The 13795-nt window shown below is 39.6% G+C and overlaps 1 protein-coding gene across 1 annotated transcript in view; it reads right to left on the bottom strand.

The window, feature by feature from the left end:
• Positions 1-8539, bottom strand: part of LOC121385367 (glutamate decarboxylase 1-like) — a 43365-nt gene extending 34826 nt beyond the window's left edge. The window contains exon 1 of the mRNA XM_041516025.1: positions 8103-8539. Within this exon, the coding sequence (XP_041371959.1) occupies positions 8103-8268 (166 nt within the window). The 5' untranslated portion in view covers positions 8269-8539. The remainder of the gene's footprint in view (positions 1-8102) is intronic.
• Between the last annotated feature and the right edge of the window lie 5256 nt (positions 8540-13795).

Genomic DNA, 13795 nt, shown 5'->3' with positions numbered 1-13795 from the left:
GCGTTCGATAGTTTGTATAGATGTTTGATCTGTAACACCGGATTAATCTAACACTATTTGACTCTCAAAACCGCGAAAATTGCTAAAGAGAAACAATTCTATAATGTATGTGTTCAGCGCGTGCACTCATTTACCGTTATTACTCATCCAAACGCCGATGATTGTCTTTCGTGTTGGTATCTCGTTAAACATTCATTCGTTCATTTCAATTACGCGGCGTGTTGTTATCAGCTCGGGATGCATTCTAATGCATATTTTAGTAGTCTTAACAACAATGAAAAGGACTGTCACGTACTGCTGAACTACCCATTATATGCTGGAGAAACCAAACATCAAATACCGGCAAAAACGATACAGATATTCGAGCAAATTATGCTAACATGAGGCCTTCTTTTACCACGTAGTTCCGTCATTCTAACCTCAAATTTTTTTGTAATCCATTTAAAAATGCGTAGTAATTCGAATAAATGTTGTTATGCAGATTCGGGCTGCCTGCCCCCCTCCTCGCTACAAAAATAGGAGCCAATCAGCGTTTACGTAAGGTAAGATAATAAAAAATTAATATAAATTGTGGGAAGTGCATACAAAAATATCCCTTGGTGCTGACGTACAAATACAGCGAGTTTCCTCCACAGCACAAGTGTCAACGTTATTAAGTAGTGCAGGGAACACACAAAGTCAATACTTTTATTACATACCTATTAAATTTTACTATAGTGATAAATACATTTTGAAACCGTGTGATAAATGTATCTTTCATCACACATATGTGCACTCTGGACCGGAACTTGTAAATGGGGAATTCCCTTTTTATTTTTACTGAAGTTAGCGCCTTTTTGTTACTAAAGTCATGCATGATTTACAAATTACGTCACATCGTATTTGAAACATTACACATGGCTGCCGCAGATTATGATTCTTAACGTTAAGCAAATCCATGAAAAGAGTTTTGATCATAGATTGAACAACGTGTTGTTATGTCGTTAAATTAAAAACTGTTTTTGTAAAACGCAAAAGACGACGCACTCAACAAATTTTATTTAGAAATATGGTTAAGGACCACACAGATTTTGAGAGGAAACCCGCTGTCGCCACTACATGGACTACTCTTTCCGATTAGCAGCAAGGGATCTTTTATTTGCGCTTCTCACAGGCAGGATAGCACAAACCATGGCCTTTGTTGAACCAGTTATGGATCACTGGTCGGTGCAAGTGGTTTATACCTACCCATTGAGCCTTGCAGAGCACTCACTCAGGGTTTGGAGTCTGTATATTTCTTAATGTGGAGGGTAAGTTGCTTCCCTTTATATTACAGCAAATTTAAAATGGCGGGCAAATGTTTTATGTTGTCGTTGGAAGATTTATTTAGTTAATAATGATGCAAATACTTTAATCGGGATTTTGTGAGTACGGTAGGTTATACATTTTTGGTTTGTGTGTTCATATGTTGCACTATTTCGGTTGAGAAACGGTTGAAACATGGCGCCACAAGTTTTGAATACCAGCTATATCTATATAGGGTATGTAAGAATATTCGGACGTAGAAAGAACCACACGTTCTACGTCCCTTCGGACTAGATAATCAAGTAACTGATGATTAATTAACAAATATCCTTTGGTCGTATCGTTAAACAAAACAAACTTTAACTTAACTACTAGAGTAAACGCTTCCCCTCAACATGGAATAACGCGGACATTACCCAATCACTTGGTATGGATTCTTTGGTTTCAGTCGATCGTAGATCGATTATGATGGGTAAATATTGACATGGCCTAGTTCTACCGGACTTCCTCTTCACACAGCGACACGCCAAAAGTATTCACGAAATTTCCTTGATGCTTTATCTTATTTTTAATCAAAGAGAGAGAAAGAAAAGAAACCTGATTCTAGAATACGGAAAGATTATTCTTTGTATAATAGCAGGGCTATATGGAACCGGAATGGAGGCTAAACATTCAATAAAGATCGACAAACATTCAAAGGTACTCGCTCCTACACATCTCTAAAGGGTGGGACTTAGCCAAGTGGTAACGTGCTAGCTTTATGCGCGGTCATTCTAGGATCGACCTCCGCCGGTCGGATAGACGTGTTTGGAAATTTAGCATAGAATTATCCTATAAATATCATAGTACTTTTTCATCATCTGTAATTCAAATTGATGTCTTCTGATTTTTAAGACTTTTTATTTGTTTTAATCAAATGCAAAACTGTTTATAAACTATATTTCTAGGACTATTTGTATTATTTCTTTACTGAGTGACAGACATGCCTCGAGGAAAAAACCCACAATCGGCCATGTCCGAGCGGTCACAGGTGTCATTAAAACGAGGGACGCCAGCTAGAGCACAAGGTGTTCGCCAGAAGAGAAGGAAAGCAACTTCTAATCAAGTTGAAGAACCGACTCCTACCAGGAAGGGACCAAGCGCAGTTCCTGTCGCGGAGAATGTGATCGGTGAGTGTGTACACGGTAGTAGTGGCAATGGGATGCAGGTACCGACAATAAATTTTGATAGAATTTTACAGCACACCCATTCTGTTTAAGAATCCTCACCCCCGTCCTCCCTTCCTCCACTCTCGGCGCCTCCTCGGGATGTAAATAATGATACCATTCACGTACTAGAGGAGAGTAGTTTTGATAGTGTAGCAGACGACATTCCGCTAAAGTTAAAGGAGAAAATTTGGAGAGGAGAGTATATCGAAATGGCCTTGCTTCTCAAGTCTGCAACGGAGTTTGATAGCACAACATCAAAGGGCGAAATAGTGTTTAGTGAAGGCCATCTCGCAATTATCAACTCTCCCAACTAACCCATTCAAAACATCCACACTTGGACAACGGCTTTTCTTGTATACATAAGCATAATGCTTGAACAAGTTCCAAATAAGGCACAAGAACTTTTGAAACATAGCAAATATGTCCGTTTTGCAGCTATAAGTCAACTGGTTGGTTAATTATGATGTACAGTTTCATATTAAAAAACATGTTATACAAATTCGTCATGGGGGTGGGGAGAGTTAATTGAAAGCGAAAAGTGGGCAATGTACATACTAACGGGAAGAAAACACGAGACAAGCGCTTTTACCGCTAACACTGGTATCAGCCAGATGACCTCATATCGGAGTCGTGCTACGGCTATTAATCAAACTGGAAGGTCGACGCCCATCCCAGTTTTCAATATTTTCGTCAATTCGGAGCCAACAGTCGCCGCTAATGCAAAAGCGAACCAAAGAAAGAAATGTTTTATTTAACGACGCACTCAACACATTTTATTTACGGTTATATGGCGTCAGACATATGGTTCAGGACCACACAGATTTTGAGAGGAAACCCACTGTCGCCATTACATGGGCTACTCTTTCGATTAGCAGCAAGGGATCTTTTATTTGCGCTTCCCACAGGCAGGATAGCACAAGCCATGGCCTTTGTTGAACCAGTTATGGATCACTGGTCGGTGTAAGTGGTTTACAGCTACCCACTGAGCCTTGCGGAGCGCTCACTCAGGGTTAAAAATTCCATGCCTCGACTGGGATCCGAACCCAGTACCTACCAGCCTGTTTGCTGCGGCCGAACTGATTCAAATTTTAAAAACTTGTTTTTGTGTTGTGTTTTAAAGATGCTGAAGTCTATATAAAAATCTGACCGGCCTCGGTGGCGTAGTGGTTAGGCCATCGGTCTACAGGCTGGTAGGTACTGGGTTCGGATCCCAGTCGAGGCATGGCATTTTTAATCCAGATACCGACTCCAAATCCTGAGTGAGTGCTCCGCAAGGCTGAATGGATAGGTGTAAACCATTTGCACCGACCAGTGATCCATAACTGGTTCAACAAAGGCCATGGTTTGTGCTATTCTGCCTGTGGGAAGCGCAAATAAAAGATCCCTTGCTGCTAATCGGAAAGAGTAGCCCATGTAGTGGCGACAGCGGGTTTCCTCTTAAAATCTGTGTGGTCCTTAACCATTATGTCTGACGCCATATAACCGTAAATAAAATGTGTTGAGTGCGTCGTTAAATAAAACATTTCTTTCTTTCTTTTATATCAAAATCTATGCATTAATTAAATGTAGTGTCCATTTTCACGGGCTGAAACTAGAGTCTGCGCCTTTAACGTACATCTTGCGAATTGACTCATTTTCGCGAAAAGGTAATCCTGCGAAAATAAACTATTTTACAGATTATATTATAGAAACCAACCGCCAACCCCACAACAATTACATGTATTAACTTTCTGGGCCCATATTTTCGAAGCTATCTTAGCCTACGAAATCGTAAAATCATCGTAAGCTATGACGTCACTATGGCGTGTGCTGCAGTGACGTCACAACCTACGACGGTTTTACGATTTCGTAGCGCTTCAAAATGGGCCCTGCTTTGGAAGAAGAGAATATTCTTTGTGAGTCATTGCACAAAATTAAATAAATCAGTAAATAAATAAATAAATATGACAAACAAGAAACAACAACCACTCTTTACTTCAAGCGGCCAAAAAGAGAAGCACCTGTCAGTAAACAGCAGCATAAAAATTAAAGTTAAAGTTGGTTTTGTTTAACGTCACCACTAGAACACATAGATTTATTTATCATCGGCTATTGGATGTCAAACACTTAGTAATTTTGACATATATACTACTCAAAAGAATTTAAGGGTCAAAAATTTATAACCAAATAAGTTTCAGAGTGTATTAGATTGATGATGTAAACTACACCAAATTTTTTTTTTATTGTTCCATATTTACAAAAACCCACAAATAAACGTCACTGTATACAAGAAAGTCACATGACATGCTGTCAAAGTTGAAGGTTGTCAAACATGGATTTTACACATTAGAACATTCGTTTAATAGTGTGTGAATCCACCCCTGGCGCGAATACACTCGACACATCGTTGCCTCATGCTGTTGATCAGACGTCTGAAGAACTCTTGGGGAATGGCCTGCCATTCTGCCATAAGAAGTTGACCCAGATCATGAAGGTTGGCCGGAAGGGCATGGTTATCCCGAACTCTCCTGCCTAATTCGTCCCAGGCGTTCTCTATTGGGGCCAAGTCAGGCGAATATGCTGGCCAATCCATCCTGGCGATACCTTGTTGTCTGAGAAAGTCCGTTACCACCCTGGCGCGGTGGGGTCTGGCATTGTCATCCTGCAGAACTGCCCCGCCGCCAATCTGCTGAAGGCCCGGGAGAACCAACGGCCGGATAATCTCATTCAGATAGCGGATTCCATTCAGATTGCCATCCACCACATAGAGGGGGGTCCTGTGGTGGATAGAGATGCCGCCCCACACCATGACGCTGCCACCACCGAACCGGTGACGTTGTCTAACGTTAACGTCAGCGAAGCGCTCCCCAGGACATCTGTAGACACGAACCCGACCGTCGTTGAACTGGAGACTAAACCTGGACTCATCAGTGAACATCACTCGACCCCACTGAACACGTTGCCACCGCAGATGAAGCGTGCACCAGTGACGTCTGGCCGTTCTGTGACGTGGTAGGAGTGGTGGTCGAACAGCCTGGCAACGGCAGCGTAGATTATTGGCTCTCAGACGATTGCGTATGGTTTGATCAGACACTCGAGTTCCAGTCGCAGTCCGCAGATTGTCACGTAATCGGCGTGCAGTGGTTGTGCGTTGACGTAGAGCCATATTGGTGATGTAGCGGTCCTCTCTATTTGTAGTGCTTCGGGGTCTTCCCGAACGTGGACGATTTCGAACAGAATTCGTTACTTGGTACCGTTGCCACAGTCGGCCAACGACACTCTGACTGACACCAAGTCTCAGAGCAACATTTCTTTGCGTATTGCCATCCTGAAGCCAAGCAATAACCCTTCCTCGATCTTCGATAGTCAGTTGAAGTCATACCATTGTCGAATTTGGAGTGTGCACCGTACACGAACGCAAGCTCCAATTATACAGAAATTCAGCATTGGGAACATGGAATACACATGCAAAGCGTGCAAATGAAGCGCTTTGTGAAAAAGCAAGTTATGGGCACTTAGCAGACCTTTCACTTTCGCCCTAATTTACGTGCAAATGTAAGCATGTTTTTGCCATTAGAACTAGTCGACAGTGTCAATGACAGTGGATTTTAATTCATTTATGTGTTGCTTAGACCCACTTTCGTCAAAATGGAACAATACCATGCGTGACATTATGGTTAGCTAATATAATTGACATTCAGAAAATAATGTCGAAAATATCGTCTGACCCTATATAATCTTAGAGAGGAACCGCTCTACATTTTCCCCATTAGTGAAAAAGGATCTTTTATATGCACCATCCCACAGACAGGATAGCACATACCACGGTCTTTGATATACAAGTCGTGGTACACTGGCTGGAAAGGGAAATAGCTCAATGGGCCCACCGACGGGGATCAATCCTAGACCGACCGCGGATCAGGCGAGCACTTTACCACTGGGCTACGTCCCGCTCCTACATCAGTATACAGGTAGTACACTACTTAAAGTGGTATTCCGTTCTACATCAGTATACAGGTAGTACACTACTTAATGTGGTATTCCGTCCTACATCAGTATACAGGTAGTACATTACTTAATGTGGTATTCCGTCCTACATCAGTATACAGGTAGTACACTACTTAATGTGGTATTCCGTTCTACATCAGTATACAGGTAGTACACTAGAAACAAAAATCCATACGATAACACACACACACGTTCAAAATGCCATACGATAACACACACATCAATTGTGTCAAATTTAAATGTTTGTTTTGTTAAAGACAATATTGGTAACGGGATTAGCGACCGAAAGAGTCCTATAATATGATTAGCGCCTTCCCCTTTCAATCATAATACACGGTTTTAGAGAAAAATAGGGTAACTAATAAAGAACAATATTTCTCTGTACGTCAATCTAAAATGAAAGTGAAGAAGCAAAAGGAGAAAGACAAAATAAAAAACGTACAAAAGAGAGAGTTGGAAAAAAAAAGAAAAAAAAAAAAAAGTTTTATTTAACGACGCACTCAACACATTTTATTTACGGTTATATGGCGTCAGACATATGGTTAAGGACCACACAGATTGTAAGAGGAAACCCGCTGTCGCCACTACATGGGCTACTCTTTCCGATTAGCAGCAAGAGATCTTTTATTTGCGCACCCCATAGGCAGGATAGCACAAACCATGGCCTTTGTTGAACCAGGTTATGGATCACTGATCGGTGCAAGTGGTTTACACCTACCCATTGAGCCTTGCGGAGCACTCACTCAGGGTTTGGAGTCGGTATCTGGATTAAAAATCCCATGCCTCGACTGGGATCCGAACCCAGTACCTACCAGCCTGTAGACCGATGGCCTAACCACGCCGCCACCGAGGCCGGTAAAAGAGAAAGTTGGAGCACTAAATGTATCACTATATAGGTCTACAGGTAGGAGACTACCGTTATTTGTGAATCTTCAGCTGAGATTTATACATGCCAGACCCTGGGATCCTAAATGCCCAATTACGGCTTAAAAATAAAGAAAGGTAAGGTATTTTTAGTCTCAACGAAAGTGCAAATAGGCTCATAATTATAAAAAGGACTCATTTTAAATATTGTTATTTAAATGTGTGTGTTACTTTTCCATCATAATATGTCCAAAAGTCCAAAATGATTCCGATTTATGACAGTGTTAACGCTCATACAAACCACACCCAAGCGGGAGTTGGCGGATATATATCCCATATATTTATGGAAACTTTGCTCATCAAACCTTACACAAAATCTCATTTGAATCAAGGTTTAGCTATTAAATTTTTCACAAAATCAGCTTGTTTGGAAATTATTCAAAATGATCGCGCCCCACTTTTATCACAGGGAAAATAAAACCTTGTGCATGAATAAAAAAACCCCTCATTACAGCTAAACCATTTGCACACGTGGCGAAAAACCAACTGTATTTTGTTTTTAAAATAACTCCTTTGCTATCAATAAGCTTAAGAATTTACTTCATATTACAAATAATTATCCTTCAAACATGGATCTATGGAAAAACAACAAGTGAATTATTTTCCAGACATGGTACACAATGAATCTAGCTAAATGTATACGGCTACGTACAAGCAGAACAAGTTTAGGAAATATGACGATTGTAAAGTAACCCCTACCTGAAGCGAATGCCCCTTCAAACTCCTTCCAGTCAGGACTTCGACAGAAATTGGCCACCCTGTTTTCCTTGTTGGTCGGCTCTATGACGTCTTCGGGGAGTTTAGTGGGTTCCTGTACCTGGCGAGTCTTCTTCAACTTTTGAAAAACGCCACAGTCAAACGCCATTTTGAGATATTCTGGGGGGAAAAGGAAATAACAAACGATGACAAGAGATTCAGTCGTTTATTTGGAGCTATCGCTCAGGATCCACATCATTTCTCTGAATCTAGTTCAAGGAGAGTGATGTTCAGCTCGCCGTAGCATGTAAATTTTGAAAGACAGTACCACAAAATGATTAATTATTACTCATATAGTTAAAAATATCTTAGTACATATCAAAGTAATACGTCCTACTAGAACGCCAAGTGGGACGTAACACCTCGGCGTCACTTAGTCATCTCCGCGTCACTTGTCTCATGTTATGACCATGTTATTTCATTTATCAACTGTTTTCATTGACAGTTTTATACAACTATGTCATAATACATTATGCACAAAATGACATCGCGTTTATTCGAGAGCACAGTACCAGATCTGTTTATAAAAAAAATTTGTTTAATAATAAACATGTAACATATATCATGCAACCATCTTTCATTTTTGATCTCAGGCTAACGCCTTCTGTCAAAAATGACATTTGCGGGATCAAATAGACAACGACACCCGCAAATCTAAAAACCCCATATGATTATCTCCTAATTGTTCTAGAGATATTAGCTTATAATATATACAAATCAAATTAAATACAAGACTATCGTCTGCTAGATTTCGTTTGACAGATAAACCGAAACAATGACCGCTTCCGTACTACAAACTCCGGTAAAAATAAATGATTTGATGAAGATTGATGGAGATCTTACTGGACGTGTCATCAACAAAATCAGACCGCTAAATACGTACCACATATATGTGGTTAACACAAAAATTGGTAAATTACAAGTACCGAGGTTTAAGCTCAGAGTAATACCAGAAACTGTGACAAGTGTTCCGACCCCGCATACACATTCAGCTATCGACTTGCCAGACGAGGTTATTGATGATTTACTTGCAGATGACTTGTTACTTGATAACATTCCGGAAACGAGAATGACAATGCAAGTGAAAATTTGATTGACGATATTGAACAGTTTATTTCCGTTAATGAAAACAAAAACATATCCCTAAAAACAAAATATGACATAAAAATTCTTAACAATTATTTCACAAAATCACTACAAGAAACCCGAAAAGTAGAAACAATCCCACAAGAAGAACTAGACTTGATTTTATGCAATTATTTTTATGAAGGTCCGAAAACCCATTGGTAATGAATATGAGCCAAGCAGTTTACGGTGTATTCGGTCCAGCATTGATAGACATTTAAAACGTTGCAACTACACCCCATCCATAATGGTTGATACCTGTTTCTCGAAATCACGCGAAGTACTCACATGTAAACAAAAATATCTGAAACGTGAAGGCAAAGCCAACAAACCGTGTGAGGCTGAATCAGTATCTCCAAGCGAAGTTGACAAACTGTGGGAATCTGGTCAACTTGGTGTGAATACCCCAAATACAATACTTCAAACACTATGGTGGAACAATACACTGCATTTCGGATTACGATCAGTACTCCCGCACATACAGATGACATGGGTGACGTGTCTCTAAACACTGATACTGATAATAATGAATTTTTGGAGTACAACGAACGTCAGAACAAAACACGTACAGGCGCGAATCCCAGAGATGTCAGAAAAATACCCACTCGTCTTTTGGCGAATCCATCTGAGCCAGACCGCTGTCCGATAGCACTGTACAAAAAATATCAGTGTTTAAGACCATCCAATTTCTCAGGTCCACAACACCCCTTTTATTTAGCCAGCAACACCAGATCTTTTCCAAAAGAGGATGCATTATGGTTCAAACGTCAGCCGGTGGGCAGAAACAAACTGAGTAATTTTATGAAAACCATGGTTCACAAGCTGCGAATTTAACTGGGCACAAATGATTCACAAACCACATCACATGGAAATGAATACTGCAGACTTTGAACGATAATAATTGTGCTCCCAGACATATCATACAGTTGTCAGAGCACAAAAATGTTGCATCGGTCAACGCATATGCCAGAATATCAGATGAACAACACAAGGAAATGAGCAAAATGCTTGTTCGCGCACAATTCCAAACACAAAATCAAATGTTTGGTTCCACTACATCATCGAACTGTGATATATTGGGTACGTTATTTTGAGGACCAATATATGGTGGCATTTTTAACATCAGTGTCAACACCGGACGTCAATTGATGAGCCCCTCCATTCACCATGATCAAAGCATCGTCGCATCATAATATCAAGTAAATCAGAAACTTCTGATGAAAATTAACTTCATTCTGTATTTTAAATCCATGTTCAGAGTTCTGGTTTAATTTTTTTACACAACTTTTCAAATGTTCGCGTAATTTCTCTTACAAAAAAGTTCAAATTCCAAGGACGCACAAACTAGGCTTCGTTGAAATTTGTGAAAGACTGTCATTTGTTTACAAAGTTCTATAATTTTTTAATTTGTTAAAATGCATATGTACCATGTTTATTGACAACCCCCACCCCCCAAAAAAAAAAAAAAAAAAAACAAAAAACAAAAACAAAAAAAAAAACAACAACCCCAAAACAAACAACAACAACAAAACAAACAACAACCCCCAAAAAAAACCCATGCAAAGTGGTCATACTGTGTTTCGAAAATAATGTTTCTCCATAATGTTTGTTTTCATTCAAAATGCACGAAAATTAAAAATTTTAATTTGGGACTACATTTTGTAGTGAAAGAATCGGACGTCATACGGCTAAGCACTGATTATCAGTATTTTTTGCATAGTCTGTTTCCTTAAAAGGTAAACGTTTATTTGTTTTGGTTCTTTCACATTAAATCGATAATGGGTAATAAATAAGATATTAAACGAGCTTCCATTTCCTATCATGTTTATGTCCTGAGTGAAATAATTTTCGTTGTCTCTCGCTAAAGCTCGTGACAATTGAAACTTATTTCACTCGGGACATAAACATGATACGAAATAGAAGCTCGTTTAATATCCTATAAATATTAACAATCAATATAGTAATATGTTCAGGGACAGTACGTTTTAGCTCCCCTTAGCATGAGCATTTTAAACGACAGTACCACAAAATGATTAAATATCAATGCTCAGTATAATAATATGTTAAAAGGCTGCCCACAATCGAATTTAATGACATTAAGCATTACCCTCGACGTTTTTTTAAGTCAAGGTTTGTGACAACCACGCCATTTGATTCGACCAATCAAAACAATGTTTGCTTCACCAAGAAAGGTCTACCGGACATGACGTGTCTCAAGTCAGACCTTCAAACGAAGATCTTAAAAGCAGATTGAACATTGAGATTTCTAGAGCTGCCGATCAGGCCTGGCGTTTATAAGACGTTTAGAGTCTGAATTCAAGACTTTAATAGAGTCTGACACTTTATCGTCTTGGTAAAGACATACACGTTGCATGCGAGTTACGTCATTTGAGACTGAGTCTAGACTCGAAACGTTTTATAGAGCTAGTCGTATCTACTCTTTCACAAACCGTCCACAAATAGTCCACTATTTCGCCTTTTTTCTTTTATTCGGATAATCACGACTTTGAAATATTGCACATATCAGCTTCAAAAATCTTCTGAAAATCTTGTATCTCAGCTTGTAACATCTGAAAATCTTGTATCTCAGCTTTTAAAATCTTCTGAAAATCTTGTATCTCGGCATTTTGATGAAAATAAGGGAAGTTGAGGACAGCAGGCTGTATTCAGGACACGTGCTCATGGCGGACGCGGGATATTCTCAGTTTTATGCAAACACCTGATATCATCACAGTTTTGACAGTGATTGCTGAGTGCATCACTCTAAAAATTTTTTTACAATACATTGAGCACTGTTCTGTGCATGATTTAAAAAAATTACATTAGTCTAGGGTATGGCAGTCCTCTTACGTGGGAATAAAGAAAGATGTAGCATTCTGTAAACGAATTGCTGCGGAGTAACATTTCTCCTATAGACGAGGCACCGGATAGATTCATAGAAGCCATCGTGATTTTGCCAAAATGCCCTTTCGATTCTGCCTTGTACAGATATGCTGTTTTGATTATGAGAAACAGATTTGTCGTTCAGATTTGGTAACTAGCATTTGATGTCCATTTTGTGCTTTGACGATAACTAATGCTGTAAAGTTGTCATTCTTTTCAAACAGTATTTTAAAGGGACTATCCGGAGTTTTCAACTATTGTCAAGATAATATCGACCAAAAGAGAGTTTCTAACAACAGTAAGGAGTAAACCCAAAGTATCTGTCTCATCCACTGAATTGTCTGAACGTTTCGTTAATATACTATTAACATCATTAAAAGCAGACTGTAATTGCATATTAGATCGACAGTAATTAGCAGACGACCAATTTATGGGGACATAGGTTTGAAGGTGTTTTTCATATCTTCAAAGTCTTCTGAATAAAATTAGCGGGGGTAATTCTCTCAAAGGTGTGGACTAACTCCACCAGGTGGCGAAATCCAAGATGGCCACCAAAATTATCAAAACACGTTTTTGTAGCTTCTGCTTGTCGTATGAAGATGCTTTCGATGTCTAAATATATGTTTTGGAGTCACAGAATTCAATTGTACACACTAGAACAGTGCTAGATAACATTTGAAATTATTTCAGACGATAAAAGAAATTGGTTGTCAAAATTCATAACTTGCTTTCATTTTCACAGAACTCATCTATGAAAGTGACACAGAAAGTTGCTGTGCTATTCTTATTTGTTTTCAAACTGATTTGAATAGAAAGAAAACAAAGTTTTTTAATGATAATTTATGTCCATTATGTTATGTCCTCCTCAGGCTCCGAATCACTTGTTATGTCGAATACCAAGTTGTATGTTCTACATCTTCTACCGTGGTACCGGCCTCGTTGGCGCAGTGGTTAAGCCATCGGACTACAGGCTGGTAGGTACAGGGTTCGCAGCCCGGTACCGGCTCCCACCCAGAGCGAGTTCTTAAGGGTTCAATGGGTAGGTGTAAGGCCACTACACCCTCTTCTCTGTCACTAACAACTAACCAACTAACAACTAACCCACTGTCCTGGACATACAGCCCAGATAGCTGAGATGTGTGCCCAGGACAGCGTGCTTGAACCTTAATTGGATATAAGCACGAAAATAAGTTGAAATAAATCAATCTACCGTGGTTGCCATTGATAACCGTGGCTTGATATGAAACTACCTAATATCTTGGAAAACATAGGTTTTGTGTCCTTGCACTTTCAGGCAGATTCTGCTGCCAAGTCTGCTTTGGATTTACCTCATGCCAGGGTTGGTGTATTGTATACTGATTTTAAACATGATATCAGCCAATTTATCTTTTCAACTTGGCAACATGAATGAAACGGTGCGATTGCCAACAATCTTCATGCTATCAAGCCAGTCTTGGGAGAGTGGCAGTCCTGCTATAGACAGTGCAGGAAGGATGAAATATTTTTGTGTCGAGCTCGCATCGGTCATACATACTTGAGCCATTCATTTATCTTGAAGAAAGATCCTCCACCTCAGTGTGTGCATTGTCAGTGTACTCTGACGGTGCGACACATTTTGGTGGAGTGTA

Source organism: Gigantopelta aegis, chromosome 11 (genome assembly GCF_016097555.1).
Source record: "Gigantopelta aegis isolate Gae_Host chromosome 11, Gae_host_genome, whole genome shotgun sequence".
Lineage (NCBI taxonomy): Eukaryota > Metazoa > Mollusca > Gastropoda > Neomphalida > Peltospiridae > Gigantopelta > Gigantopelta aegis.
This window is presented reverse-complemented; position numbering and strand designations above follow the sequence as displayed.